The 25,312-nt window shown below is 45.2% G+C and overlaps 2 protein-coding genes across 2 annotated transcripts in view; one reads left to right on the top strand and one right to left on the bottom strand.

Moving 5' to 3' along the window:
* ZZEF1 (zinc finger ZZ-type and EF-hand domain containing 1) overlaps positions 1 to 18,802 on the bottom strand; it is a 56,871-nt gene extending 38,069 nt beyond the window's left edge. The window contains exons 1-15 of the mRNA XM_066201684.1: positions 18,409 to 18,802; positions 14,137 to 14,281; positions 12,903 to 13,097; positions 11,837 to 12,008; positions 10,206 to 10,405; positions 8,953 to 9,163; positions 7,324 to 7,440; positions 6,930 to 7,108; positions 5,803 to 5,901; positions 4,579 to 4,670; positions 3,442 to 3,590; positions 2,812 to 2,923; positions 1,479 to 1,694; positions 884 to 984; positions 378 to 547 (exon numbers count right to left, since the gene is read on the bottom strand). Coding sequence (XP_066057781.1) covers positions 378 to 547; positions 884 to 984; positions 1,479 to 1,694; positions 2,812 to 2,923; positions 3,442 to 3,590; positions 4,579 to 4,670; positions 5,803 to 5,901; positions 6,930 to 7,108; positions 7,324 to 7,440; positions 8,953 to 9,163; positions 10,206 to 10,405; positions 11,837 to 12,008; positions 12,903 to 13,097; positions 14,137 to 14,281; positions 18,409 to 18,744 — 2,494 coding nt within the window. The 5' untranslated portion in view covers positions 18,745 to 18,802. The remainder of the gene's footprint in view (positions 1 to 377; positions 548 to 883; positions 985 to 1,478; positions 1,695 to 2,811; positions 2,924 to 3,441; positions 3,591 to 4,578; positions 4,671 to 5,802; positions 5,902 to 6,929; positions 7,109 to 7,323; positions 7,441 to 8,952; positions 9,164 to 10,205; positions 10,406 to 11,836; positions 12,009 to 12,902; positions 13,098 to 14,136; positions 14,282 to 18,408) is intronic.
* Positions 18,803 to 19,612: 810 nt separating this feature from the next.
* Positions 19,613 to 25,141, top strand: CYB5D2 (cytochrome b5 domain containing 2). Its single transcript, XM_066202241.1, has 4 exons — positions 19,613 to 20,009; positions 20,333 to 20,473; positions 21,008 to 21,194; positions 22,791 to 25,141. The coding sequence occupies exons 1-4, from the start codon at positions 19,640 to 19,642 to the stop codon at positions 23,005 to 23,007; spliced, it is 915 nt and encodes a 304-aa protein (XP_066058338.1). The 5' UTR covers positions 19,613 to 19,639; the 3' UTR covers positions 23,008 to 25,141.
* Positions 25,142 to 25,312: the final 171 nt, after the last annotated feature.

Genomic DNA, 25,312 nt, shown 5'->3' with positions numbered 1-25,312 from the left:
TCTTCACTGGCTCCACAAGCTTGCCTGTGTTCCTGTAAACCTCACAGTCTACTCATGAGCTCATTTATACTGATACGCAACATCAGAAATAAGTAAACCCCAGTAATGTGATAGCCAAAGGGTCACATTTCCTGGTGGTACAAGCAGGTGACACATTCAAAAGCAGCTTGCTCTTGCAGCTGTTTCCAGACCACGTTGTCAGAAAGTCTACAGAACCATTTCTTTGGGCCAAGGAAAGTTTCTAGTGATAGACTAATTAGCACACACTGACCTGAAGGAGAAACAAAGGAACAGGAGCTGACCTGGCCTCTAGGAATGAATACCTTTTCCCAAACTTTAACAGACAAAACAGTCAATATATATTGAATAAAAATTACCTTCACACAAATGTCTATAAAGTGCTTCTGCAGCTTCTGTGTGACCAGCTGTTTTGCTCTGAGGAGTTTCTTGAGGTTTAGCAGTTTTATTATCTCCAGTAAGTACAGAGAAGCAGCTCTGGAGAAGCTGCAACAGCAGTGTTTGAGCAAAGATACATTCTTCCCTTGGGCTGTAAGAAGATATATAACAAATAGAAGCAAAAACTAAAAAAGCAGCTCTTCTGCATCAATTAAGTGTTGCTATGAAAGTCACCATTTCAGCTAGACAAAAACCACTGAGTGGAGAGGCATAGCCAAAGGAAGTGTAGCTACCAGCTCGATTAATCTACAGCTTGAGCTTCTACATAACTTTACAGTTAAAAGCCCATATGGCAGCAGTAGGGAAATGTTATTTATGTAAATGATGTAGTTTAGGAAGAACAAACTGCTGTAACTAAACAAAGATATTTTATTTATACACGCACACACTGATTAGTGCTTCAGCAGACACTAAAGAAGAAACTTACTTTTGGTGCAGTTTATTGTAAAAATTCCAGAACAGCTGCAAATCAAGGCCTGTGAAATCTAAAAATGACTTGTATTTTAATCCACTCTCCTTCTGCTGAACCTTAAAAAGGCAAAGAAAATGCAGGATTGGAAAGTTAACTCTATACAGAACATACTTATAAAACAAATCCCTGAGCACTAGGCTTAGAATAAAGTTCAGCCAGCTTTCCTGTAAATTTGAAGCTAACATTAACTCCAGTTTAAGTTCTTTCAGAGATATCCTGGTGTCTAAATGTGACAGCTCATGCTGAAACTTTCTTATTCACAGAATCCTCCTCTCTTTCTGGATTTCTAGGATCATATCCTTTTTCTTCACCACCAGAAGACTTCATAACTTCTACCTCTCCATCTAATTTAATTGGAAGTAATAAACCTTCAGCAAACATACACAGAATTCTATTTTTCAGCAGTAATTTTTTTTTCCACAACATGCTTTAGAACCTTTGTTAAAAGTCCCCAACTTATCTTAGCCCATTCACAACTGCTGTTTGCACAGCCTTATTCCTTTGAGCCTGGCAAACAGAAGCTTAAAAAAACCCTAAGAAGTGAAAATACCAAGTCCTGTGCCAGCTGCTGGATGAAATGAAGTGTCTTCAGGAGCAGAGTTGTGCCACAAACTGTGTCATCCTCAGTTTTCCTGCACTGCAGGCAGCTCATGGTCCTGCAGGGCTCGTCTCGCAGGGGCCGCAGGTAGCCCAGGACACTCAGCCCCTGCACCCCGAGCCGTTCTGCCGAGTCTTGCCTCGTGCACAAGAACTTTATCATCAGGTACTAGATAAGATGGATAGAAAAGATGGATCTATCATCAAGATGGATAGAAAAACAGCACAAGATGTGGGTTTCAAAGCTGGCACAAATTGGGATTTTAAGAGACATGAGTGCACGCAGGTGAGGATTGAGGGGGGGAGCCTTAGTCCCTTGTCTATCACCTCCAGAGGTTTAAAATACTGAGCCTGAGATTCAGGCTAAGTTTGATCTCTCCCTACTTCCAAAAAGTCACAGGGACAGCTCTATAACCTCTGCAGGTGGCTGCAAAGTTAGTTAATTCAGGATCAGTCCATTCACTCTGCACACATTGCTCCTCCCTGCCACTGCTACACTATTCTTGCAGGTTAAAGAATTATTAGCTGGATTTAAAAGCAAGCAGAGGATCAATATGTACTATTCAGAACATACTTTGATCAGTCTGTTCTCAGTGAGGTGCAGAGCACAAAACAGAAGGAACAGCAAGTCCTGCCAGCCACATGTACTCAGTTAACTCTGCAGCAGCAGTGACTTAGCAAGCAGCAGCAGAGTTAGGAAAAATCCCAGCTGACACAACAATGTCACCAATTCTCTTAATTCCCACAGTGCAGATGGACTGGGGAACTAAAACAGCTGATTCCAGACCATGATCTGAAATGCAACATTCCCTACAAATGCACCAAGCACTACATTATTAAAAGCATCTTCTGCCATTCTGGAAATGAGAGTCTCCATTCCCCAGGGGCAGCAAACTAACTGATAGAAAGGCTTCGTAATTGTTTTCCCACTGAAACATGGATTGAAGAACCTGGCTCTGAAAGAATAAATGCTATGACTACACACTAGTTAAATGGTCTAGATACTAGAATAAAGCAACAATCATATTAAAACAGTAATCTGCACGTTATCACATAACTTTGCATTAAATTTGATCATGAAGCGCCACTTAACTACAGCTATAAATATAAGTGCATACAGAGAAAAAGAATAAATTCAGAGGACAAAAGTTGAATTATTCATTTAACTAGAAGCCTATTAATTTTTTTCTCTGTACAGCAGAGTTCTCCTCACAAAATAGAATTAGGTTTATCTCAGTTGGCACAGAAAAGAGCCCCTGGGCCAAGGGGGTTTTGGGGGTTCTTACTTGGGAAACTCTGCATTGCTGCATTTTGACATCAACTTCATCCCATTCTTCTTCTACTTCAAACCAGCCAATAGGATCATCATCTCCCAAATCATCACATGAACAACTGCTTCTGTGAATGAAGGAATGTAACACACTTTGTAAAGAGAAAGTTTAGAGACATTGCAAAGCTGTTGATACTCTACCAAAAAACTTAGAGCACGTTATGGCTATAAAGAAAAAGAAAGACAACAGAAAGTTTCACTATTGTGTGCAAGGTTAAAAAAAAACTTTCAAGAAAATATTTTTTGTCATGCTCCCTTAACCTCCCCTTACTCCTAAGCAGCAATTCTGAAAACTGATTTAATAAAACTTAATTTCAACATTTCTGTTATCATTGATCTACACCCCAAGTAGGTTTGTTTTTCTATATCCCTTTTATACCAGGCCCTTAAATCAAGCGGCTGAAAACACCAGCTACGTACATATTTCGTTCAATACATCAAATTATTAAAATCAAACAAATAACAATGAAATGATGCACCATTTTGAAGTCACTCAGCACAACTCTCAGTAATTCGAGCGGCACTGCACAACAACCAAATATAACATTTCTTTTCCATGTATACATTGCAAAAAATCCATTTATACCTGGTTTTTAAGAACTGTTTGAATTCCCTCAGCTTCCACTTGTCGTAGCTCTCAAACCTTTTGAAGTGTTCCTCAGCATGGAATTTTTCTGAGGCGCCGTTGTAGGCGAAGACCAGCCCGCACTGCGCCCCGATGGCACCCCGCCTCACCTGGGGGGACAAACCCAGGGCAGTAAGGAAAGAAAAGAACTGATGGAAAGCAACCAAACCCTGACAATTCTGCTCTCTGGAATTGCACAGGAACATGAAACACATTTAGAGGAAATATTATTCTGTAATCCATTGCATTGAAACAATGTACGCGATTTCCAATATTATTATTTACTGTATTTATCACCCTGCCAGCACCCTAACATTAACTGGAGTGTCACATATTAATTCCCATTGTACTTCTGCTTTCTTTTTCCATTCTAAAAAAATAAAACTAAAATCGTGTTTTCCTATTAATATCACTACACTACAAAACAATTCAGCTGCCTCTCCAGCTCCAGTTAGAATTTACCTGCCAGAAGTCCATTCGTGTTTAGATTTCCTTGACACAGAAATATGGATTGTTGCTCTGGGAATTAAATTATACTATTGCTTTGCCTTAATTAAATAAGTCAATTCAGCTGCAGAAGCCTCACTGAAGTTTTGTCTTGGCCATGAGATTTAATCACAAGACCTTCCTTTGAAACCAGGTAACAGCCACACCAAGTGTACAAGTTACACTGGTGTCTCTAAACAGAATTTGAAATACTTTCACTTGATCTAAACTCACATGCTTTGTATCTTGATACCTGCTATTCACAGAGTCAAAAAGTTATTTTAAACATAAGATAAAAGACCTTGCATATAAATCCACACACTTCCGAGAGAAACCACAAACCAAAGAGTGTCTGGCTTGAGCTATATATTGCAAGATACAGATAAAATCAATATAAAATAAATGTCTTTACTACATGTTTGTGGCTCCCTGGAACAATTTAAGACCTCCTTTTTCTGAACTTCCCTGACTTACACTGAAGAAAAACTCTAAAGTAACAAAATTTCATCATGAATTTAAATTTTAGTTCATATAAAAAAAATCCAAATTCAATTCCACCACTAGGGGAAAAAAGTAAGTCTTCTACTTCACAAGCTCACAGCAACTACATACCTTTATTCTAATTTGTGTCACTTGAAATGAAGATTCAGTTCCAGTAGAAAGAATGATACTTGCTCTGGTTTTCCCAGTTTCAGTAAGAAAACCTAAAGCAGCAGTGGGAACAGAATGTGTTTGAGTGAGGGTTGGTGCAAAGTGTCTGAAAGGGAATACTGGGATTGTGGGCTGAAGGGGGAAAAGAAACAAAACTACAATGCTCTTCCAGTGAAATGCTCATTAGCGAATATTTCCAACTAAAAGGGACTACTTAAAAGATTGTATTTTACACAGAACTCCTCAGGCAGTATCTCTGTGAGCACTGCAATATCTGCAGCAGTTTCAAGAATATTTTCTTATTAAAGTTTATTAGTAATTCCCAAATATTACTTTGGTTGGTGGCTCTATTCACTGAACTCAGTGAACAGTCCCCCAAACTGTGACCCACCAAACAACAGTAGACAAGCCACAAAACAACTGAAGAATAAACTCAAATAATAGACATGAACAGAGGTGTGAAATAAGCATCTAGAATGTGCCTGATTTTCTGTCACAATGGCAGTAGCATTGCACAAGACAATAAACCATTTAAAAAAGAAAAAAAAAAAAGATTAGGTGGCATTTCACTTAAAAAGGAGGTCAAGAAACACAAATCTCTTTGTTTAGGTTGTATCCAGTACATAAAAGCATTGCATTAACAAAGAGAGGCTTTAAGGGAGAATTAATAGGCACGTGCAGTGAGAATTTAAATGATTTCTACAAACTCCCTTCCCATCAACATTTAGGAAACTAACAGTGACTTCAACCCCCAAAGTGTGCTCTAACAGAATATTCCCTGTGACAGCTGACTGTTGACATCCATGTAGAATATTAATAACTCTTCCCAAAATCCAATCTTCTTGTTTGGTTGGCTTGTTTTGACAATAAACTGGTTTATGAGAAATATTTTGCACAGTGCTGCAAAATCAAATTTATATATTGTTTTGGTTTGGGATTTTGCTTGTTAGTTTACCTTTTTTTTTTTTTAAAATTACAAATCTTCCATAGCATAAAACTATAAAGAATCAAATATATGTAAGTAAATATGGAACACCACCATAGCACTGTAAGAAATCATTATGTTTGATGGAATCATCTAACTAATCATAAATGAATACTCAATACATACTCATTATACACAAATGAATAATCATAAATGATTTTATGATTGTAATATTACGGATTTTAACTCCAGGCTCTTACCATCCCCAGTCCATGGCTCTACAAGGAGGTTTTCAGGCCCTGATTTATCTTCTTTTCCCTTTACATCACATGCTTGCAGAGTGAGTCGTAAAGGCTTTCCTAAGTCAAAAAACCAACAGGTTTGTCAAATTCATTTAAAATGGTAAAATATATTTTCCAAAGTTCTTCATTCAGAAAAAAAATGGAAAAAATTACAATACTATGAGATTTTGACCACCGTCAGTCCCAAAAAAGGGGGAGGGAAACTGGAATATGAGAGATACATTAATCTAAAGTAGGGCTTTAGATACAGACAGTAGGACAATGAAATTCATGGCAATTAATGTTCCTACAACTGTTGCCACACTTTGCAACTTTGGAATTCACAACTCATGAAACACCACTTGTCTTACAAAAGGCATTGGTTACTCTGGGGAAATTGCAAAAGTAAATACTGATAATTATAAAATAATCCATGTGCTCTTTGGCACAAGACAAGAAGTACTGAAAAAACAATACTAAAAGGCAAATAAAGGGTAGAATTCTTCATGAGACACTAATGAGAATCTCAGAAGTTGATACCTGAGAAAATACAGATTTATCAAACAAGTACAGCAAATACTGCAAAACCATCACCTGATGCCAGACCATGAACAGCTCTACACTCATGACATACTCAGATCATAAAAACTTAATTTTAACTCATTTTATAAAAGTGAAAAAAAAGAACCCTAAAGAGATGCTAATGACATTACATTTAAAAGGCCTCTTAAATTTGTACATGCCTGCAGGTGAGAGCACTCACTGAGGCTACTCAAATGTCTCACTGGAGGAAGAAAAATACTTCCTGACAGTTGCCTTTTAAGCAACACAAACACCATCATCATCATCCTGATACAGGGTTATGATCTACAAACCTCACATTTTCTCTCTTGAGAAAATCCTACTTGATACTCTTGATTTTCTTTTGATCACAGAAAGCTGATCAATCACCAACTTTTCAGGCAGTTCAGCTGCTAGGTTGTGACTTCAGTGACAGTTTTTAATTAAGAAGATTTGGATAATTTAAAAACCCAACGAGGGGAACAACTCAAAGCTGTGTATTTCCTTAGGGCTGTGCAGTAAAGGATCCAGGATTGTTCCATTACCATATTTATACAGCAGGTTCTGCCTGACTGCTGCCATGGAAGAGATCAGTGAGGAAGCCTTGTATGGAGTGTCCAGGTGATCAGTGATGGCACACAGGGAACTCAGCACTTTGGCAACACTCCCCCGGGCTAAGGCAAAGGCCAGGAGTGTCAGCTCCACCTCTGGAGTAGTACAACAACTGAGAGGGAAAAAAACCACAGGGTGAAAAGAAAATTTGGGACATTTTGTTTTTCAGTAAAGACAAGCTGTCACAGAATCTCTCAGGTGTCTGTTTCTTGATGTATTTGTATTTTTTAAGATACTCTAAAAAGAGCATGTGTGAGTAAAGATGCAAAAATTTGATTTACAGATTCTTCTAAACTACTTCCCACTGCATCAACCACACAAGCTCACCTTGTTATTCTGATAAGGAAGCTATCTACTTCTTCCAAAACATTTGGTGATAAGAAGCTTGAAAAATCTGTGGAGCCTGGTGTTAGGGATAGAGGCGGCATGTGCTGCAGTGCTTTCCTAGGAAAAAATGAAACATAATGTCAGGAAACCAGGCAGAACTGGAGAAAAGAACCTCCTGATGTGAATTAAATGCTTGAATCTTCATGCCTTGTGTGGGCAGGTCTCTGCAAATTGCTTCTGAGTGCACAAAATCTATTTACACAGAGAATGCCTTCAAAAGGGAACAACAGTATTGCACAATAGGCAGGGAAAGTTCAATGACTGCGGGGTAATCTTGAATCTAGTCTCAGTCTCAGATTTAATGAGACAAACATATCAAGCAGTTTTAAATTAAATCTGTGACAGCATTAGAAATAGCTTAGTGTCCAAGCACTGCCTCATCTTAAATTGGTCTAGAATTGAGCAAGAGCCTGTGAATAAAGGGAAGCTGACTTGAAATTCCCTCAGAAGAATTTGAGAAACTAATAGAGACACTTGCTGGCTCAAATCAGCATTTTTCTGAATTTCCAAAGATAATGTGGTAACGCCTGAAGTCAGGAATTCTTAAGCAGTTTCACCAAAGTTATTCTATCCAATACTGAAGTTTTCCCAGTATTGGATGGAGTATTCAGTATTACAGTTATTCCATCCAGTTCTAAAGTTTAGGATTTTTGCTTTATAATTCTAAACACCGAATCTAACTCCTGAAAGCATGATTTTAGTCAGGATTTCTCCATTATGTATTTCTAAAACAGTGTTCATGTTAGATTTCTAAAAAATATCTAAGCTTCACCAAAACTGATGGCCCTCAGTTTCAGCAAAGCCTGCAACTATGGGCCTGTCTAAGGCATGTATGAAATTATCTAAACTTTAAAGAGATTTCACAGATGACATAAATTAAAAGACAGGCTTAGTGGACTTTAGCCTACAGGATTCATTAACCTAATGACAGCCCTGCTCTTCAGTGTGGTGACATCGTGCTAACTGAGCTCTACAAAAGCTGATGTGGGTGGGGAGAGGTTTTATTAGGATTCCAATCCCTCAAGTCATGGAGCAGAAGGGTTTGGCAATCAAACAAGGAAACGTTACACAGAAAATGGTCAATGCAAACGTTTGCACAGAGATGGTGCATACAGTCAACTATAGCCCCATAAAATGCACGACAAGGCATTACATAAGTAGAAATCTGCTGAAAATTAAGCTAAATTAAGCTTCAGCCCTAAGGGGAAGACGTTAATTTTATTGATTATTAATACTGGCCAAGAAAAATGAATTAATTTTAGGCTGCTCAAAGTCATTACAAGTAAATGGATCGGTGAAAAATCTATTTTTCAGTGTCCATTCAGTCACGGTTTAACAACTAGATTAGATTAAACAGCCAGGAGAATTACACTTGTTCTAGTAGGTGCAAATGGATAGAAGAACAACATCAAAAATCTGAACAATGAGACAGAAAAAGATGTTTAAACACCTTAATGGAGGGAGTGGAAACCAGTTACGTACGGCACACTGCTTACTAAAGTCAGAAGTACTTTTTAAAAAAATTAAGGAGTAGATAAAAATCACACCCCACGTAGGTTTGTTACTTACTGAGTATTCTGTAAAATGGTGTGAACAAATGCTGGGTTTGTTTCCATGGAAGCTGTCACCAGAGAGGTCAGCAGGGACCAGTACCAGATGGCCGAGGCGTCGCACACGGACACTCCCACCTTCTTCACTCTCTGGTAGCCCACAGCCCTCAGCCCGTGGATTCTGGTGTCACAGCCATCACTAAGGCAACGCTTGATGTTTATCTGTACATCTGTCAAAACACAATATAGAATTTTTTCCCCCATTTCTTCTGCTAGATTGGAGCTAGAAGAATCCAGATATCCCAAACGTTAAATTAGTGAAGGATCTCTTGGAAAAGTAAGGGCAGATATGGAACAGCACTGCCTGATATGGACAGCCACACACACTGTGCACCTCTGAGCTGGAAAATTTAGCCTTTGCATAAATAGCCTCTGGATCCATTACAGATGCTACGGCTAGAAACTATGAAAAATTGTAATAAAATATCCTCAAAGTGGAAAAAAGATTGTAGATTACTTCACCAGTACCTTCCTACCTACCTACATAGGAAGTGTCTCGGAAGCAAGTAGTTGTGGAGATAATAGGGAAAAGGAACAAAGCCTAAAGGCAAAGTTTAAAGTTACATAAAAATTTTCACACAAGTTCTTGAGCATTTTGCAGAGATGGCATTGTCCTGATTACTTTTGAAGAAGAACATCCTTGCTGCCCACTTCTGTGGCAGTGAAAGCTCCTCTCATTGGAACTGGAGGGACAAAAATTCCTGAAGCCGCAGAAACCATCTTAGGAAGGAGCAGCTTTTCTTGATTGATTGATTTCAATATAGCACCCACAGAGCTACCAGAATCAAAAATAACACTATTTGAAAGCATAAAACCTGCCTTACATTGGACCAACTTCAGCGTTTCAGTACCAAAAAAAAAAAGCAGATTTTTTGCTAGATACTATCAGCCAACATATGCTTTCACTCTGCAAGCAAGGATATTTTAAAACTGCCCCATGTCTTCACACTGAAAGGCTAAAACTGCATCTTTAGTAATTTTTTTTCTTCAACCCTTAGCCCACATTCCAGAGACCACGAGAAAGGCTCGGAAGACTCTCTCACAGGCTAGAAATTCAACTAAAATTCACACAATTTCTCTGACCCAAGGAGAAGACCCAAAGTGTCACCCCTGGTGAGTGACACTTCAACACATCTCTCCATGATCTGACCCAACCTTTCACCTTCCAAACAGCACCAAACCAGTATCCCAATGGTATCTTTATTGACTCACACATCTGACTAATGTTAGCGTTTTCCAACAGTGTTACGTAGCCAGTGATATTGCTTGGAATGTGAACATCTCGGACCTCCTGGAGACTGCTGGCATTCCTTCCCACTGCCACTGTGACTTGCTGTGGCATGTAACTCTGGTCATTAGCTGCCACTGCAATGGACAGGTGTCTCAAAACCACATCTGGTTTCATCTTTAAACTGCAAAGCAAAGAAGATGAAACAGTTCTTGTGAAGAGAAGGTAAGACAAGCATTGTGGTTTTGTTATTGTATATCATAATGTTATACATATGTATACGTTATAAATATTATATTATTATTCACTCATTTTCTTCCTCCACAAACACAAATCCTCTGAAATTTACCTAATGCTTCACAGCTGTTCTTCATACAATGGTGAACAACCTAAAAAATTTTGATTCAGAGAACAACTGCTTCTGTTTGAGAGATTGTAGAATTTTCTATTTATATTTTCAACTGAGAATTCATTCTTCAGGAATAAAAATGCCATGTCAATAATGACCAAAATGAGATTTTTTTTTTTCTTCTTAGAAGCACACATTCCTAGTGCTACCACTGAAAAAAAAAAAAAAAAACCTAACAAAAAAAACCACTAAACATTTCTGTTTCATTGGGTGTTTCTGTTTCATGGAGCTTCCTGGACAGTGGTAAAGTGATTCTATTCAAGCACCAACCACTGCATTGGTATTACAGCTGGGAAAGCTTCACTATACAACAAGGCTGATACAGGCATTTTACAGGTGACCTTTTATTTGGCAGTCAGGCTTCTAAATTTTATGCAGAGATTAATGACTTCTGCTTTTATCTGTATTCATCTGTCCCTCATTAATTCCAGCTGTTTTCAATTACACCTGTCTAGGGTTTGTGTGACAAGGTTTTAGCAGTGGGGGGCTACAGGGTGTGAGAAGTTGCTGGAGGCTGAACCTGTGTCCCCATGGGGAGAGCAATGTGCACTGGAGGAGGTTTGGTAGCAGGATTTGTGACCCCATGGGGGACCCATGCTGGAGCAGCCTTTTCCTGAAGGACTGATCCCCAGAGGGGCCATTCACTTAAGATCTGGACTTGACAATCCTTGGGGGTCTCTTCCAGCTCAATATCCTGTGCTTCTGTAACTGCACCCCATGGGAAGGGCCCACACTGGAGCACTTTGAGGGGGTCTGTCTCCCCTGGGAGGGACCCCAGGTTGGTGCAGGGGAAGCTGTGAGGAGTCCTGCCGCTGAGAGGAAGGAGAGGCAGGGCCAGCATGTGATGAACTGAGTGCAGCCCACATTCCCCATCCCCCTGCGACTCTGGAAGGGAGGAGATAACTTCTCTTCCCTTTTTCTCTAAGTCTGGGAAGAAGTGGGGGGGAAGATTTGGTTTTGTTTCTCCTAACCCCACCCTGATTTAATAACCTGAACTAAATTCCCTGAACGGAGCCCGCTTTGACTGCGCCGACAGCTGGTGAGAGAGCTCTCCCTGCCCTTGAGCCAAGAGCCTTTGGTTACATTTTCCCTCCCCTGCCCAGCTGAGGAGGGCACTCATGGAGCAGCCTTGGGGGCACCTGGCATCCAGGCAGGATCGATCCCCCACAACACCCCAAGGCCCCCCAGCCCCGAGGCTCAGCTCACCGTATCCAGTGGGATCGGGCGCTGCCGTCCGACTGCCAGAAGGAGGAGGTTTCCCCGTTTGTCATCTTGTCGATATCGGCCGAGTTGGAGGAGGTTTCGATGTGTGTGTAGCACTTGGTGACAGACTTCAGCTTGTCTGACTCCTGATTGCCATTCAGATCGCTGGGGTATTCTGCAAAGAAATCACTCAGAATGTTTTTCTTTGGCCTGCTCTGAGTGTTGTTATACCTTTGTAAGAGCTATCTCACACAAATGAACTTGTTGGCATGAAACACAGCCCCTGAAGGATTGTTCCTGACAGAAGCTAGGAGACAGCAAAGCTTCATTTCAGATGAAATTGCAATAATCTCCATCTACCACTCTCAGTATGAAAACACCTCCATTCCCTGGAGCTCAACAACCTTTATCTACTCCTTTCGTTACTGGCCTCACCAATGCTTTATTATTTTTGTGCCCAAATACAAACAGATGAAAGGGTAAAGTAAATTATGATGGGGAAAACTTCAATTCATGCATTTTAGGGAAGGGACAAAGCACTTTCTCTCCCACGTAACTTGATCTATTTCAATAGAAAGTGCAGAAATCTGAAAATATCTAGTCAAGCTGCAAAGAAAAGGAACCCTCCCTGTAGGGACCAGGCCAGTCCCATCAGAGATACAGTAAAAGATTCATCACCTCCAGTCTAAAATGATAAAGTATCTTTTAATACTGAACAATCAACTTCAGAAAACATCCCCTTCACATGGAAACTAAGTTTCTAGCAACTAGGAGAGATATTTGACTGAATACAGAATATCACAAATGAGTAACCATTCATTCTGAAACAGGCCAGGAGAAAGATAAGAACATTCCAGAGTGTTACTCAGATTGGTGGGCAGCTCGGAAAATTAATTTATGTGCTTCAAAAAACCAACAAAAGTCCACAGAAGCATGCAGATCAACTTCCGAAAACATGAGGCCTGTTAGAGGTGACACAGTAAAGAAAGCTTCTCATTTTATCTGTAGTCTCTTTTTCCAAGCCATGGTCACACTAGCATCCCGAAAAAGAAGGGAAGCCCTTGCCTACCTCTCTCTTTGAGGAGAAGTCGATCCAGAGAATCCTTCAGCACGGAGGAGCGCATGGTGCAGATGTTGTTGAAGTACTCCAGCACTGGGTAAGGGATGGCAGTGCTGGAAATGCGGTTCCTGTGCAGGAATCTCAGGATCATGGAGGCATGGAGGCCCAGGCGCTCTTTCGATTCAGAAAAGATATCAATAAACCCTAGAAAGAGACGTGATTTCCTCAGGCACCACCATGTAAGAAGGATATAAAGCTATGAGAGAATGTAGCTCAAGTCTGCAACCTCTACAGCAGGGAAAAGTGCAGGAAAGCATTTTTGCCAGTGACTTGAAATGCCTGAAGGAGTTCAAAGCAATTACTAAAAACCTTAGGTTATTTTGTTTTTTTCACCCCAAACCCCTACCTTCAAAATCTAAGTGAAGCAGTTGCTACTTGGTTAAGAAGTTCAGGTGCTTGCATCACTCACCCTGAACTACACTGAACCCTTTCTTTCGGCATTGTGGATTATTCCCAGAGAGGTGCCTAATGCTTTCCACAATTTGGTCAGAAACGTCAGCTCCTGAGCACTGGTACTCTGAATGCCAGTGCATTTACATGCATGCAACTGTACTCTCTGAGTCCTCTCCTCTGACTTCTCTGCAGCCAATTCTAGTGTTTCTTGTCTGATCCTTTTAAGGCAAATCCCCTTTAGCCACTTATCATCAAATGCTTTGGAAGGAAAGCCAGTAACTGACACTTATCCCAGAAATCAAATTCTGGAAACTGACACCTTCTGAACTATAAACCATAAAACCTGAATTATGTTTTATCAGGATTTCAAATGCTGAATAACAATATAATAATAATAATAAAATATGTGACTCATCCCCTGGAACAGACTCCATGGAGGATTTATTCCCCCAGTTATCAAATACAAGACTGCATTAGCTGGGCACTCACCAAAATTCTGCAAAGTACACTTTTCTGTCTGTGAGATAAACTGAACAGGAGTAAGACACTCCCCACTCACACAGAGAAGGAAACAGTGGCTATCTGTGAAAGGAAGTTCTGCATGTAATTCTGGGAAATGTTTAATTTACAGCAACTCCACTTGCTTGACACTGAAGAACCAAGAACCTTCTGGAGGATGGTTTTGATAAGATTAGGACAAGCAATGCTATCAAAGCAATTTATTGACACAGCACTCCTTCTGTGGGGCAAGGCTTGTGAAATCCTTTGTTCCAACACTCTGCTCTCATACCTGGCACCAGTGAACAAGCTTGCAGTTGCCTGATTACGTGGCTCAGCTCCCCCTGAAGGTTTGCTCCACTAGAATTCTTGAGAGCCTCCAGCATGTTCTCCACATCGACAGTGCCATCTCCTTCAGCATCAAACTGTGCAAAGGCCTGAAGAGTAACAAAAAAAGAAAATTTCTTTCAGCATATTTCCTTAAAGCAAGGTATTTCATAGAAACCATGGCAACAAACATCGTAACACTATTGAAGCAAAATGAAAAGAATCCGTTTCCCAAAGTATTGAATTCATGGTAACAGGAAGCAGCCTGGCTGGAAATGTGCAGTGTTTAGCAAGTTTGAAGGTATTTGCACTGCCTTCCTATAAAAGTCAACTGGAGTCATGTTTAGGTGGAGCCAGCCCATCACAAACAGCAGTGAATCAGCAGGATCCATCCATGGATAGCTGGGGCTGGGAGGAAGGTGCTGACCACAAAGCTCCCCAGTTTAAGGGTGGTTTGGTTCCAAGAGCCACGCCCTCAGTTACTCATCACTGCTGCATCCCTCTCTCACTGCAGCCACTCAAATTCCTCCAGGGTTTACATATTTTCTTTAGTTAAGAAATTGTCCTAAGAACAGTAATATCTTTTCATTTGATTTTTTTCCTTCCATAAACTGTCCTCCTACACAAAGTATCAGTTTAATATAGTTTGTCTAAGTATTTGTGAAAACAGTGGAGAGACTGAAGAGAAGGGTTGGGATATTTTTTATTGAAGAGAACCACTGACAGCTTTATTAACTTTGACTTTAATAAAATCTTTAATATAAAAAGTTGTGTTGAGCATGTACAAAAAGTAACTCACGCAGCATTTCACAACTTTGAGCTAACAAATGCGCAAGGTATTTTTATTCAGCTGAGGCTATAAAACAGAACTAAGCTCATAAATGTAACTAACTTTAACTAGCCATTTCAGAGGACTCATGATTTAACAGTAGTGACACACTACTATTAAAAATCTGGCTATATTTTCACCATCAGGTTTAATTTTGAAACAGACTTCTGTTTAACTGCTACAACTTGTTCCAAAAGAGAAATGCAGTATTTCAGGAGCATCCACCCTTCTCATTTAAATTGGGAATGCACTTACAAAAGATATTTCTTCACAAGGAAGACTTTAATCTCAGTGCCCTGAACTTTGTATTCCAAGTTCAGCCACACAAGGCAAGTGAATTTGGTCTCTAAGAACAGATGATGTCACAGGTGTCTGAGTCAAGGGATGGCTGCTGCTCGGGAGGAAGCTCCTGCTTCAATCTCTTGGTTTGTTACCTGAGAATCAGACTTGATGTACCATTAAGAGTGCTATCCTAGAGAGTAGTAACCTGGAAGGATAAGCTCAAAATAACCTGCCAATTAACCATGACATAATTACACCAGTTAATCGAGAGCAAAGTCCTCAGAAGACAACAGAATTGAAGCACAGTGTTTTAGCTGACTAAAGGTCTCATGGCACCTCTGTGCCACAGAGCTGGAGTTTAGCTTGGAAGCTTTATAAAGTCTTGTTATACACACAGCTGAACACAAGCTAATAATGATCACCTTTAAGAAATTACTTGGAGCAGCAAAGCTGGTGCTGAGCATCCAGCAGGCACCACAGCCAGTCCAGCCCAGGCACTGGGCAGATCCCAAAACTAAAAACCAACACCTTGGCTTGAGGACAACAAGCCAGAGGGAATAAATTCTAATAGACATGACTCAGTTGCTAAAACAATTCAAGGTACAGTTTCACATCACACCATTCTCACCATTCTTCCTCATATCTGAAGTCAAACTGCACAATTACTAAACTACAAATTGAACAAGTTTTGTGATGTCACTGGTGACAATAAAACATGAGGCAACAAGGCTGAATCTGCTGACACCTACTTTCAACCAATTTTTTATACTCTCATGTAAGGAGGGATTACTACATGTATGCTTTTCTTCACATCCTAATGCAGTATTTTGTTATTTTATTTTTAAACTCTTCCTGTGACCTCAGGAGACTGCACCAAACCTAAAACTCTAAAATTATTTTTGACTGTTCAGTATAACTTAGCTCTGTATTTGACAAAAAACATACAAAATTTCCACTGGTGTCCTCTGCAATGGGGGAAAAGAAAAAGGAAAAAAAAGTGGGGAAAAAATGAGAGTGTCAACCTGCACTCGAAGAATTTTTGAGTTGTGTGCAGGACTGGCACATGATACAATTCAGCAGCAGCCTTACACAACCCTAAATAAAAGCAGTAACTGCACACAGTTCAACTCTGCACATGAAGAAGCAAGTGAGAAGCGTCTTTCACAGGAAACGATGGCTGAGACGGTTGCTTGGAAATACGGCACCTGGAAAACTCAGCCCCTCATCTCACAGCTCAGGGGCTGGATGGCGCAACAAGGAATCTGAAAGGTGACATGGGACAACTTCATATTTCAGCCTCTGCTCTCAGTGGAACTGCAGCATTAACGTTGCCAGCCAAAGCTGGATACGTGACATGATAAGGTCTGAAGCAGTACTAAGAAGGATTCAGAGGTTCAGTTTCTCTAGAAAACAGATTTTGCATTTAAACATTGGTCATAAAACACTTGAAATCTGTACTCAAAGCCCTGCACTGAGATCTGTATTCAAAGCCCTGCACTGAGAACAGGGAAAGCGAAAGGGCAGATCAAACCTGGGCTGTGCCAGGCAGGACTCTAGAGAAATTAAAAAGTGAAACCTCTTGCCTGCCACCCCTCAAGTGACTTCTCATCAGTGTCAAAGGGAAGCTCACACAGCCCAGCTGATGGGTCAGTGCCAGCTACAGAAACGATGACATCAAGGTTTTCCACAGAACTCTCAACATCTCAACCCTGCAGGACAGGCCAGATGTGACCACACATCCGTGCCATGGTAAATCCTGTGACAAGCTTTTTCCCCCCTCCCTAGAGCAGGAAATGAAACCAAAACAAACAGATTCTTCATGCAGAAATACAGACAATCCTCAAAATATTTCTGCAGCCCACAAAGCTCAGCTGTTTGTGCCAGCAGGAAGAACCCCAATGGACTAATTTCACCCTCGCTGTTGCTACAAATGAAGATGTGCTTGTTACTGGCTCTTCTGGTAAAGGAACTGGAGGCAGCATTTTACCAAGCTACTTAAACCAATCTGGTAAAACCACACCTCTCTGTACATGAGAATGAATCTCCTTCCAGTTTCCAGGAGCCTTGTTCACCTGTCAGCACTGATTTGAGGCGTGTGTGTGATTTTACAGTTTACACAGTTATTCTGCTACTCGGGAGCAAAACAAAGCAGGAAGTGACTGCTGAGCCTCAGGAACTGCTCGCACTAAGGAATTCAGACACGGCCACTTTCCCAAGTGAGCGTGGAATTCCCAGCAGGGTACTCTGCTGCCTTTTGGATTGCTACAGAGTAAAGCTAAAGCTTAAGTGCTCTAGACATTAAATTCTCCATATCCTTTCCCACAAAAGGGCAAAACTGGAAATCCCAGCAGGAAGGAAACTACTCTCTTCTACCATTAAAAGGTGACCACAACACCTTCTGGCTGTGGAAGGGGATCTCTGCTACACTGCTTATAACTTTTCCAAAAGTCCTACTTTACCATAGAAGAGATACTTGAGAACTTCACTGCCGGTTTTAAAAGGCTACAATAAAGTTAAGCGTGGTAAACTTTGACTTGCTGATAACGCTAGTATCAAGCGGAATTACTCAGGCAGGATTTCCTACCTGAGGATTTTCCTGCCTGCTTTTCCTACCACACCTGTGCTCTCAGCTGCACCAGCAGAAGTATTACTGTAAATACCCATTTCATTCTTCAGAGGTTGCTGAGCATGATTACTGATAACTGACGTAAGGTTTGTTTTTTTTTTGAAGGGCTATCTGGAAGCTGACAGGCTGTCTATCAACAGCAGCAGCTGCTTTTCCAACCTCGTGCAGAACCCTCCGGCCCGGGCTGTCCCCATGCTCCGGGACGCGTGTCCGGGCTCTCCGGGAGGAGTGGATGGCCACGGTTCTGTGCCAGCCCCTCCCCGAGGGCTCGGGGAGCCCGACCCCCAGCAGCACCCCCGAGGCTCGCGGCTGCCGGCCAGGCGGGTCCCTGCAGGGGACCCCCATCCCCGAAGTGTCCAAGGCCAGGCTGGACGGCGCTCTGAGCACCCGGAAGGTGTCCCCGGCCGCGGCAGAGGGTGGGACGAGATGTTCCTCAAGGTCCCCTCCCTGCGCGAGGCATTCCCCGATCCCCGCGGGCGGCGCTCCCCGCGGGCTCTCACCTCCTCGCTCTCCCCGCGGGAGCCGGCCGCCAGCCGGGACACGCTCTCCAGCACCTCGCAGAACTGCTCCAGGCTCACGGCCTCGTCGCCGCGGCTCAGCCGCTCCTCCAGCCATCGCACCAGCGCGCTGTGGTGCCGCGACACGAGCGGCTCGGGCAGGGCGGCCTCCCGCAGCCGCGCCGTGGCCTCCCGCAGCCGGGCCTGCTCCAGCAGCACCTCGGCCGGCGGCAGCGCCGGCGCGGCCGCGCCGGGTTGAGGCGCGCCGGCCGCTCCCTCCATGCCCTCTTCGGCGCCCTCCTCCTCCTCCTCGCTGCTGTGGCTCGCCGCCGTCCCCATGAGCCGTTCGGGAGCCCCTCGCAGCCGCCGCCGCCGGTGCCGCCGCTCCCGCCGGTCCCCGCCCGGCCCGGCCCGCCTTAGTCAGCAACTTCCCGCCCGCCGCACCTGTCAGCGCGGGGCCGCCACACCGCCGGAAAGCGGCACCCGCGCCACACCGCCGCAAAGCGCCACACCGCCGCAAAGCGGGCCAGCGCTGTCGCAAAGGGCCGGTCCCCGGGACGGCCGGTGGAAGGAGAAGGAGCCGCTGGACGAGATCGGGGGCGGAGCGGTTTGGGGCCGCTCTCTCCTGGGGAGACTGCGGCACCTGGGCCTGGCTCGTGTGGAGAAGACTAAGGGGGGATCATCTCATTAATTCATAGAAGTATCTTCAAGGGGTGCCAGTAGGGCAGTGCCAGATTCTTTTCAGTGGTGCCCAGTGACAGGATAAAGAGTAATGGCCATGGAGAAAAACCACGACAAACTTCGCCTCAATAGGAGAAAAACTCCTTGACATGAGTGTGGCAGAGCACTGGGACAGACTTGCCCACGGAGGGCATGGTAGTCTCCCTCTGTGGAGAAATTCCAAACCCACTTGGACCTTCCTGTGTCACCTGCTCCAGGTGACCCTGCCTTGGCAGGCGTTTCGATTGTGTGATCTCCAGAGGGCACTAACATCCCTAAAGATTCTGTGCGTGTCTTTAAGAACAACATCATTAAGAAGAAATTTTTTCCCCGGTGAGAGTACTGAGGCCCCGGTACACGGTGCCCAGAGAAGCTGTGGCTGCCCGATTCCTGGAAGTGTTCGTGGCGCGGTTGGACAGGTCTTGGAGCAACCTGGGCTAGTGGAAGGTGTGGCTGCGCAGGGCAGGGGTGGAAGGAGATGATCCTTACGGTGCCATCCAACCCAAGCCGTTCCATGACGGTTTCCGTGCTCCGCTGCCACACTGCCGTAAAGCGCGCCCTCGGGCCGGCCGGCCCGCGCACGCTGCGCTGGACGCGGTTGGCCGCCACGCCGCCGTGCGGCGAGGAAACTGTCGCGCAAACGCCGTGGTGTCGCGGCGCGATGTGGCGGGGCGCGGCCGCGGCGCTGCTGTGCCTGGCCGCGGCCTGGATCGTGCGGCGCGGGTTCGAGCCCCGCGTCCGCCTGCTCAGCGCCGCCGAGCTGCGCCGCTACCGCGGGGCGCCGGGCCAGCCCGGGCTCTACCTCGCTCTGCTGGGACGGGTCTTCGATGTGCAGCGGGGCCGCAAGCACTATGGGCCCGGCGGCGCGTACAGCGGGCTCGCAGGTACCTCCGGTGGAGCGGGGGGCTGGGCGCGGGTCTGGCGAGGCCTGGCTGGGGAGGGGATCATCCCCCGGTGAGGCGAATTCACCCCCTGGCTGAGGGGAGTGTGTGCACCGGGTCCCACCGCGGGCTGGGAGCGCGCTCCGTGCCTGGGGCATTCAGCCCGGGCTGCCGGGAGGGAGAGCTCGGGCCCCGCTCGGGGAGCCCGCTCCATGGCTGGGCTGTCATTCCGCGGCGGGGGATTCGCCCCGTGCCGGGGGCTCACTGCCTGCCTGTGGAATTCACTCTGTGCCGGTGTCTCTCTCTCACCACGCCCTGCCCCGCAGGCAGAGATGCCACCAGGGCGTTTGCCAGCGGCGACTTCACCCCGGCGGGGCTGGTGGACGACGTGTCGGGGCTGTCCCCGCCGGAGCTGCTCTCCATCCACAGCTGGCTGAGCTTCTACAGAGACACCTACGAGCCCGTGGGTAGGTGCCGGGCTGGGGGGCTCACACAAGGGATGCGCAGCCCGAGGTCCTGAGCCCTCCCAGCGACCAGCTGGAGCTGCAGCCAAGCCAGATCTTCGAGGTCTGCTTCCCTCCAAGGGAAAGTTTAATGGTGGTCCCACCTGGCTGTTGTCCTGCTTTGTCTCTGCTTAGCGAAAAGCACGGAGCCAGCCTGAAATCACCAGACTCAGGAGACTGTAGGAGCAGCAGTGCAGGGAAACTGTTTTGGGGGATGAGGTGCATGGGTGGGAACGGCTTCTGGGTTGTGCAGCTGAAACTGGCTTTGGTTTTCAGGTCTGTGATGAGTCTGTGCCTAAGCTTATCCTGCATGGATTTTTTGATAGGGGTAAATTGCTGTGTGATCCAAGGTAAGCTCAGTTCGGTTCTAAAATCGGGCCGTGGTGACATCTCCTTTTATTTTTGTCTTTAAATAACAAATTAAAAATAAAACCCCACCAGAAGTATGCATTTTCTTTGCCTGGAAAGACTGTGGTCTTAATTGATCTCCTCTCCCAGGGAAGCTGGTGGGCAGATTCTACGATGAAAATGGGGCCCCGACAGAAGCCCTGAGGGAGGCTGAGGCTGCCATTGAGGAAGCTCTCAAATTCCAAGCAGAAAATGAGCAGAAGAAGCAGCAGTTCCCACCCTGCAACTCTGAATGGAGCCCTGCTAAAGGCACCCGTTTCTGGTGCTCCACAGAGAGGTAAAGTTGTTTAGAGCAGAGCCTTTTTTTGGGTGCGCCCTGTGCTTTGTTCTTGCCTCTGCTGGCAGGAGGGGTGTGGGAAGATGTCCTGGCTCCTGCAGCCACCACACTCCATGGGGAGGTGAGGTCTGTGACCTGGCACAGGTTGTGTGTGTAGTGATGCCGCCAGGGCCGGAATGTGCCAGGCATGGACTCTGTCCCTGCCTGAATTCACAGGGTTGTTCAGGTGGGGAAAGCCCTCTGAGACCACTAGGTCCAACCATTGCCCCAGCACTGCCAAGGGCAGCACTAACCTGTGCCCCCAAGTGCCACATCCACAGTTTTCAGATCCCTGCAGGGATGGGGACTCCACCACTGCCCTGACCACCCTTTCCATAAAGAAATTTTCCCCAATGTCCAACCTAAACCTCACCTGGCACTACTTGGGGCTGTTTCCTCTCACCCTGTCCCTTGTTCCCTGGGAGCAGAGCCCGACCTTCACCTGGCTTCAAACTCCTGTCCTGGAGCTGTAGAGAGTGAGAAGGTCCCCCTGAGCCTCCTTTTCTCCAGACTGAACCTCTTCTGTCACACTGGAATCAAAGAATTTACCACAAGTGCACGTGATCCTCCCGTCCTCAGCAAAACAGGACAGAAACCCCAGTAGGACTGGGATTCAAACAGGTTCTGTCACCTCTCAGGAACACAAGCATTAACCTGTGTATTTCAGGCAGTTTCACAGCCTGCCTCACAGGCTGATACCACAACATTTTCACTTAAACCACATAAAAATGAGGTCGAGCTTTGAATAATCATTTCCTACTTACTTTCCTGTTAGTAGCTCTCTCAGCTTCAGGACTGTTCTGTTTGAAGATGAAATCATTTCCCAGACCGCACTGCAAATGGCTTGGGCTTCATGTCAGCCCAGCAGCAGCACTGTGCCCCCCTGGGATCTGCTTGTGTGTGTGGCTGAGCTGGGGACAGCCTTGGCACCAGGTGTCGTGTGGCAGTGACTTGTGTAAGGAGCTGGAAAGCTGCAGGGGTTGGGGAACAGGCAGGATTTGGCCCACAGAGAGATGATGAATTAGTTGGGGAAGTACTTGTTCTTCTGCCCCAGCTCTCCAAATACTGTGTTTAATCAGGCACAGAAGGCCTAGAAGAGCCTGGTCTATTGGAAGATGTTATAGCTATGGCAGGGGGTGGACTGGATGATCTTTAAGGTCCCTTCCAACCCAAGCCTCTGATTCTGTGAAGATGTGTGGTCACTTGTGAGCACTGAGGTGCCTCCAGAAAAGGTATTTTGCTGTGCCACAGAAGGCTGTGACTCCTCTTCCAGCAGTGGAAACGTGGACTGCAGGAGTTGGTCACTCTCAGAAGGGCAGAGCCTGTAGCAGCAGTGATGAAAGCAGGTTCAGGCCACAGGTTTCTGAAGCACAGCCAATAAAAAGGTATCAGCTGTGGGATGGTGGCTGCTGGCAGCAAAGTCTGCCTCAGCGTTAGTTCTAGTTTTCCCAGATTGTCTTAGTTGTTTGTTTTTTCTTTTTTCCTTAAGGATTCTCTGTTGACTGGAAGCACGTTCACGGGTTTGAATTGTAATGAATTTTCATTTTGCATTCCCAGTGGGGGCGTGCACAGAGACTGGGCCGGCGTCCCTCGGAAGCTGTTCAGCCCCGGCGGGCGGGGCAGTCGCTGTGTGTGTGTGAGGAGCTCGGGGCCGCCCTGGGGACAGCCGGACTCCTCCCAGCACAGCGACACGGGGGACCTGGACCACCCTCACCTGCAGCAGTACGAGGGCTGCCAGCCCCTGGCCGAGCAGTGCGTCCTCCCCACGGGCTGACCCGGGGCACGGGGAGTCCTGCAGTGAACTGTGCTGCGGGTGGGCGGCTCCATCCCTCCCGCCTGTCCCTGCAAAGGGAGCAGTAACAATCTCATGGTAGTTGTGATGCTTTTTTTAACATGTGGAGTTGAGAGAAGGAGGAAACACTTCAGCCAGGTTAGTGGCTAAAAAAATCAAGTAATATTTCTCTTTATTTCTATGGGAAGTGTTTTTCACCTGGGAACCAAGTGTAAAGATGCACAGCCTGAATTGTATTTCAGAGGTGCTTTTTTGTGCAGTCAGGAAGTGGATGTTTGTGTGCACAGTGGTGGCTTAAGGCAGCCAGGTCAGTGAGCACAGGAACTGCTGCAGCATCACTGCCCACACATGTCCTCAGGTCCTGCTGCAGGGCAGTGCTGATGCTCTTTCCCAGACACCTGACTCACTCCAGAGTTTAAAGGTAGCAGGGAGAACCCTGGATGTCTTCTGCAATTAAGGTCCACAGTATCTAGGAACTTGCCCAGTTTAGTTACACACAAGCTTTATCAAATTTCTTGGAGTAGAGAAGGCAAAGGCCAGAGCTGTATTTCCTCATTCAGTGTTTGCATTAGATACTGTGCCAAGACACTGAAGCCACCTATGAGGATTGCTTGATATTAACCTCACCCTCCTGGTCTGTGATTCGCCACTCTCAGACTGATCTGATCAGGAATGAGTAGTTTTAAATAGCTTTCTTTTTGTTGCCTGGGTGGCAACAGAACCACCCTACTGGAATCTGCCTCCTGTTTCCATCCTAGTCTAAGACTTTCTTCCCATCTGGTGTGTGCCTGTCAGACTGCAGCCTGAGCTGGATGTGCCCTTAGAACACCCAGCACATTTAAACTCCACACTCACTGTATCACAACTGGCAGGATTCGGCAACGAGTGACTCCCAGAAATGCAGGGCAGGTTATTGCCATTTCTGGGTGGGGCTAAAAGGGAGGAAGGAATACCTGCCCAGGGTTCAGGCACTGCAGACCTCAAGCTGCAGGGAAGCAGTTGCTGGTTTTCATGGAATCTGCTGTTAAAATCAGTTTTGGTGTAGCTGAGCTTTGAGAGAGACACACAGATCAGGTCCAGTGGTGGCACAGGCCCCTGCTGAGCTGTGGTCAATTCTCCTTAAGGCAGCTGCCACCTATGTATAAGCAGCTGGGAAGTGTTCATGAACTGATTTTTAGCTCCCACCACCTCTAAAGAGAGTCCCAAAATCTAAGTGATCAGTTAGTTAATTAGCATTTCCCCCCTTGCAGCAGGAGACATTACAGCTCTTCTCACTGACAAAAGCTCAGAGGATGCTACAGCTGCCAGGGATGAAGCCACACAGCAACTTAAACATGTCCATGCTTGTTTTAACAGTGGAGGGGCACGGGGCTTGTGTTTTGGGGTTTTTTTACCCGTCATCATCCTGAAGAGAAGCTGTTGCAGGCATTGCCCAGCTGTGGCAGCTCGGGTCACTCAAAGGGCAGCAGGACGTGAGGCAGAACCAAACCTCAGCCCTGGGCTGGAGCCACCTTTGGGGGTGCAGGAAAGAGCTGCAAGGCAGCACTTCACTGCCCCCACGGCTTGGCCTTTGCCACATTTAAAAAGACACCACCGCTTTAAAAAGAAATTGCATTTAAAGTAGCGAAACCATCTCCATAAATGATTGGCAGGTGCCTTTAAAGGAGCTTTTTAAAGCTATTTAAAAGTTGCAGCAAATTCCAGACTGTTAAATGCTGTAAGAAGCAGTTCGTGAGGGCAAACCAGTCCCAGTGAAGGTGGACCAGCTTGACCTAAGCAAGTTTCATCTTGCTGTAACACTCAATCACTGTGCAAATAGTGCTGGGGGAATGGTTTTGATTGCAAGACCTACAAAAAAATCAAATAAACTGCTGCAAAAAGGGCAGGAAGGCGTTGGTTTAAGTTAAAGTTGGTTGAAAAGCAGTTCACAGCTTATTCCTCAGTTTAGGGTTTGGAAACACTGGGGGGAAAGTTTGTCTTGCTCTAGGAATAAGTCATCTATTAAAGCAAACAAGGAGACACCCTCAGTGACCTGAAGTGCTCCAAGACTATCATTCAGCAGCTCAGCTGGATTCTCCCATGGTGGAAAAGGGTGAAAAACAGTGATAGAAAGCAGTGATAGCTACACAGGGCTCAAGTCACCACCGAGAGTGCTCTAATAAAGCTCACCATTCATCTGTACATCAGTAAGTTTTATTAATAAAAGACTAATGCATCACAATCTCACCCAGAAGTCTTGGCTGGGTTTGCTATTGCACTGAAGTTTTCCTTTTCCTGAAGTGAAGCT

This window comes from Chamaea fasciata, unplaced genomic scaffold (assembly GCF_029207755.1).
Source record: "Chamaea fasciata isolate MVZ Bird 193981 ecotype frontalis unplaced genomic scaffold, bChaFas1.0.hap1 SCAF_21, whole genome shotgun sequence".
Taxonomy (NCBI): Eukaryota; Metazoa; Chordata; class Aves; order Passeriformes; family Sylviidae; genus Chamaea; species Chamaea fasciata.
This window is presented reverse-complemented; position numbering and strand designations above follow the sequence as displayed.

What these genes read in the sequence shown, in the direction of transcription:
- CYB5D2 (XM_066202241.1), top strand. Translation starts at nt 19,640, where the DNA reads ATGACGGTTTCCGTGCTCCGCTGCCACACTGCCGTAAAGCGCGCCCTC. An exon ending in CGCGTACAGCGGGCTCGCAG is followed by an intron (nt 20,010 to 20,332) that starts GTACCTCCGGTG and finishes CCTGCCCCGCAG; the next exon opens with GCAGAGATGCCACCAGGGCG. An exon ending in TTCTGGTGCTCCACAGAGAG is followed by an intron (nt 21,195 to 22,790) that starts GTAAAGTTGTTT and finishes TTGCATTCCCAG; the next exon opens with TGGGGGCGTGCACAGAGACT.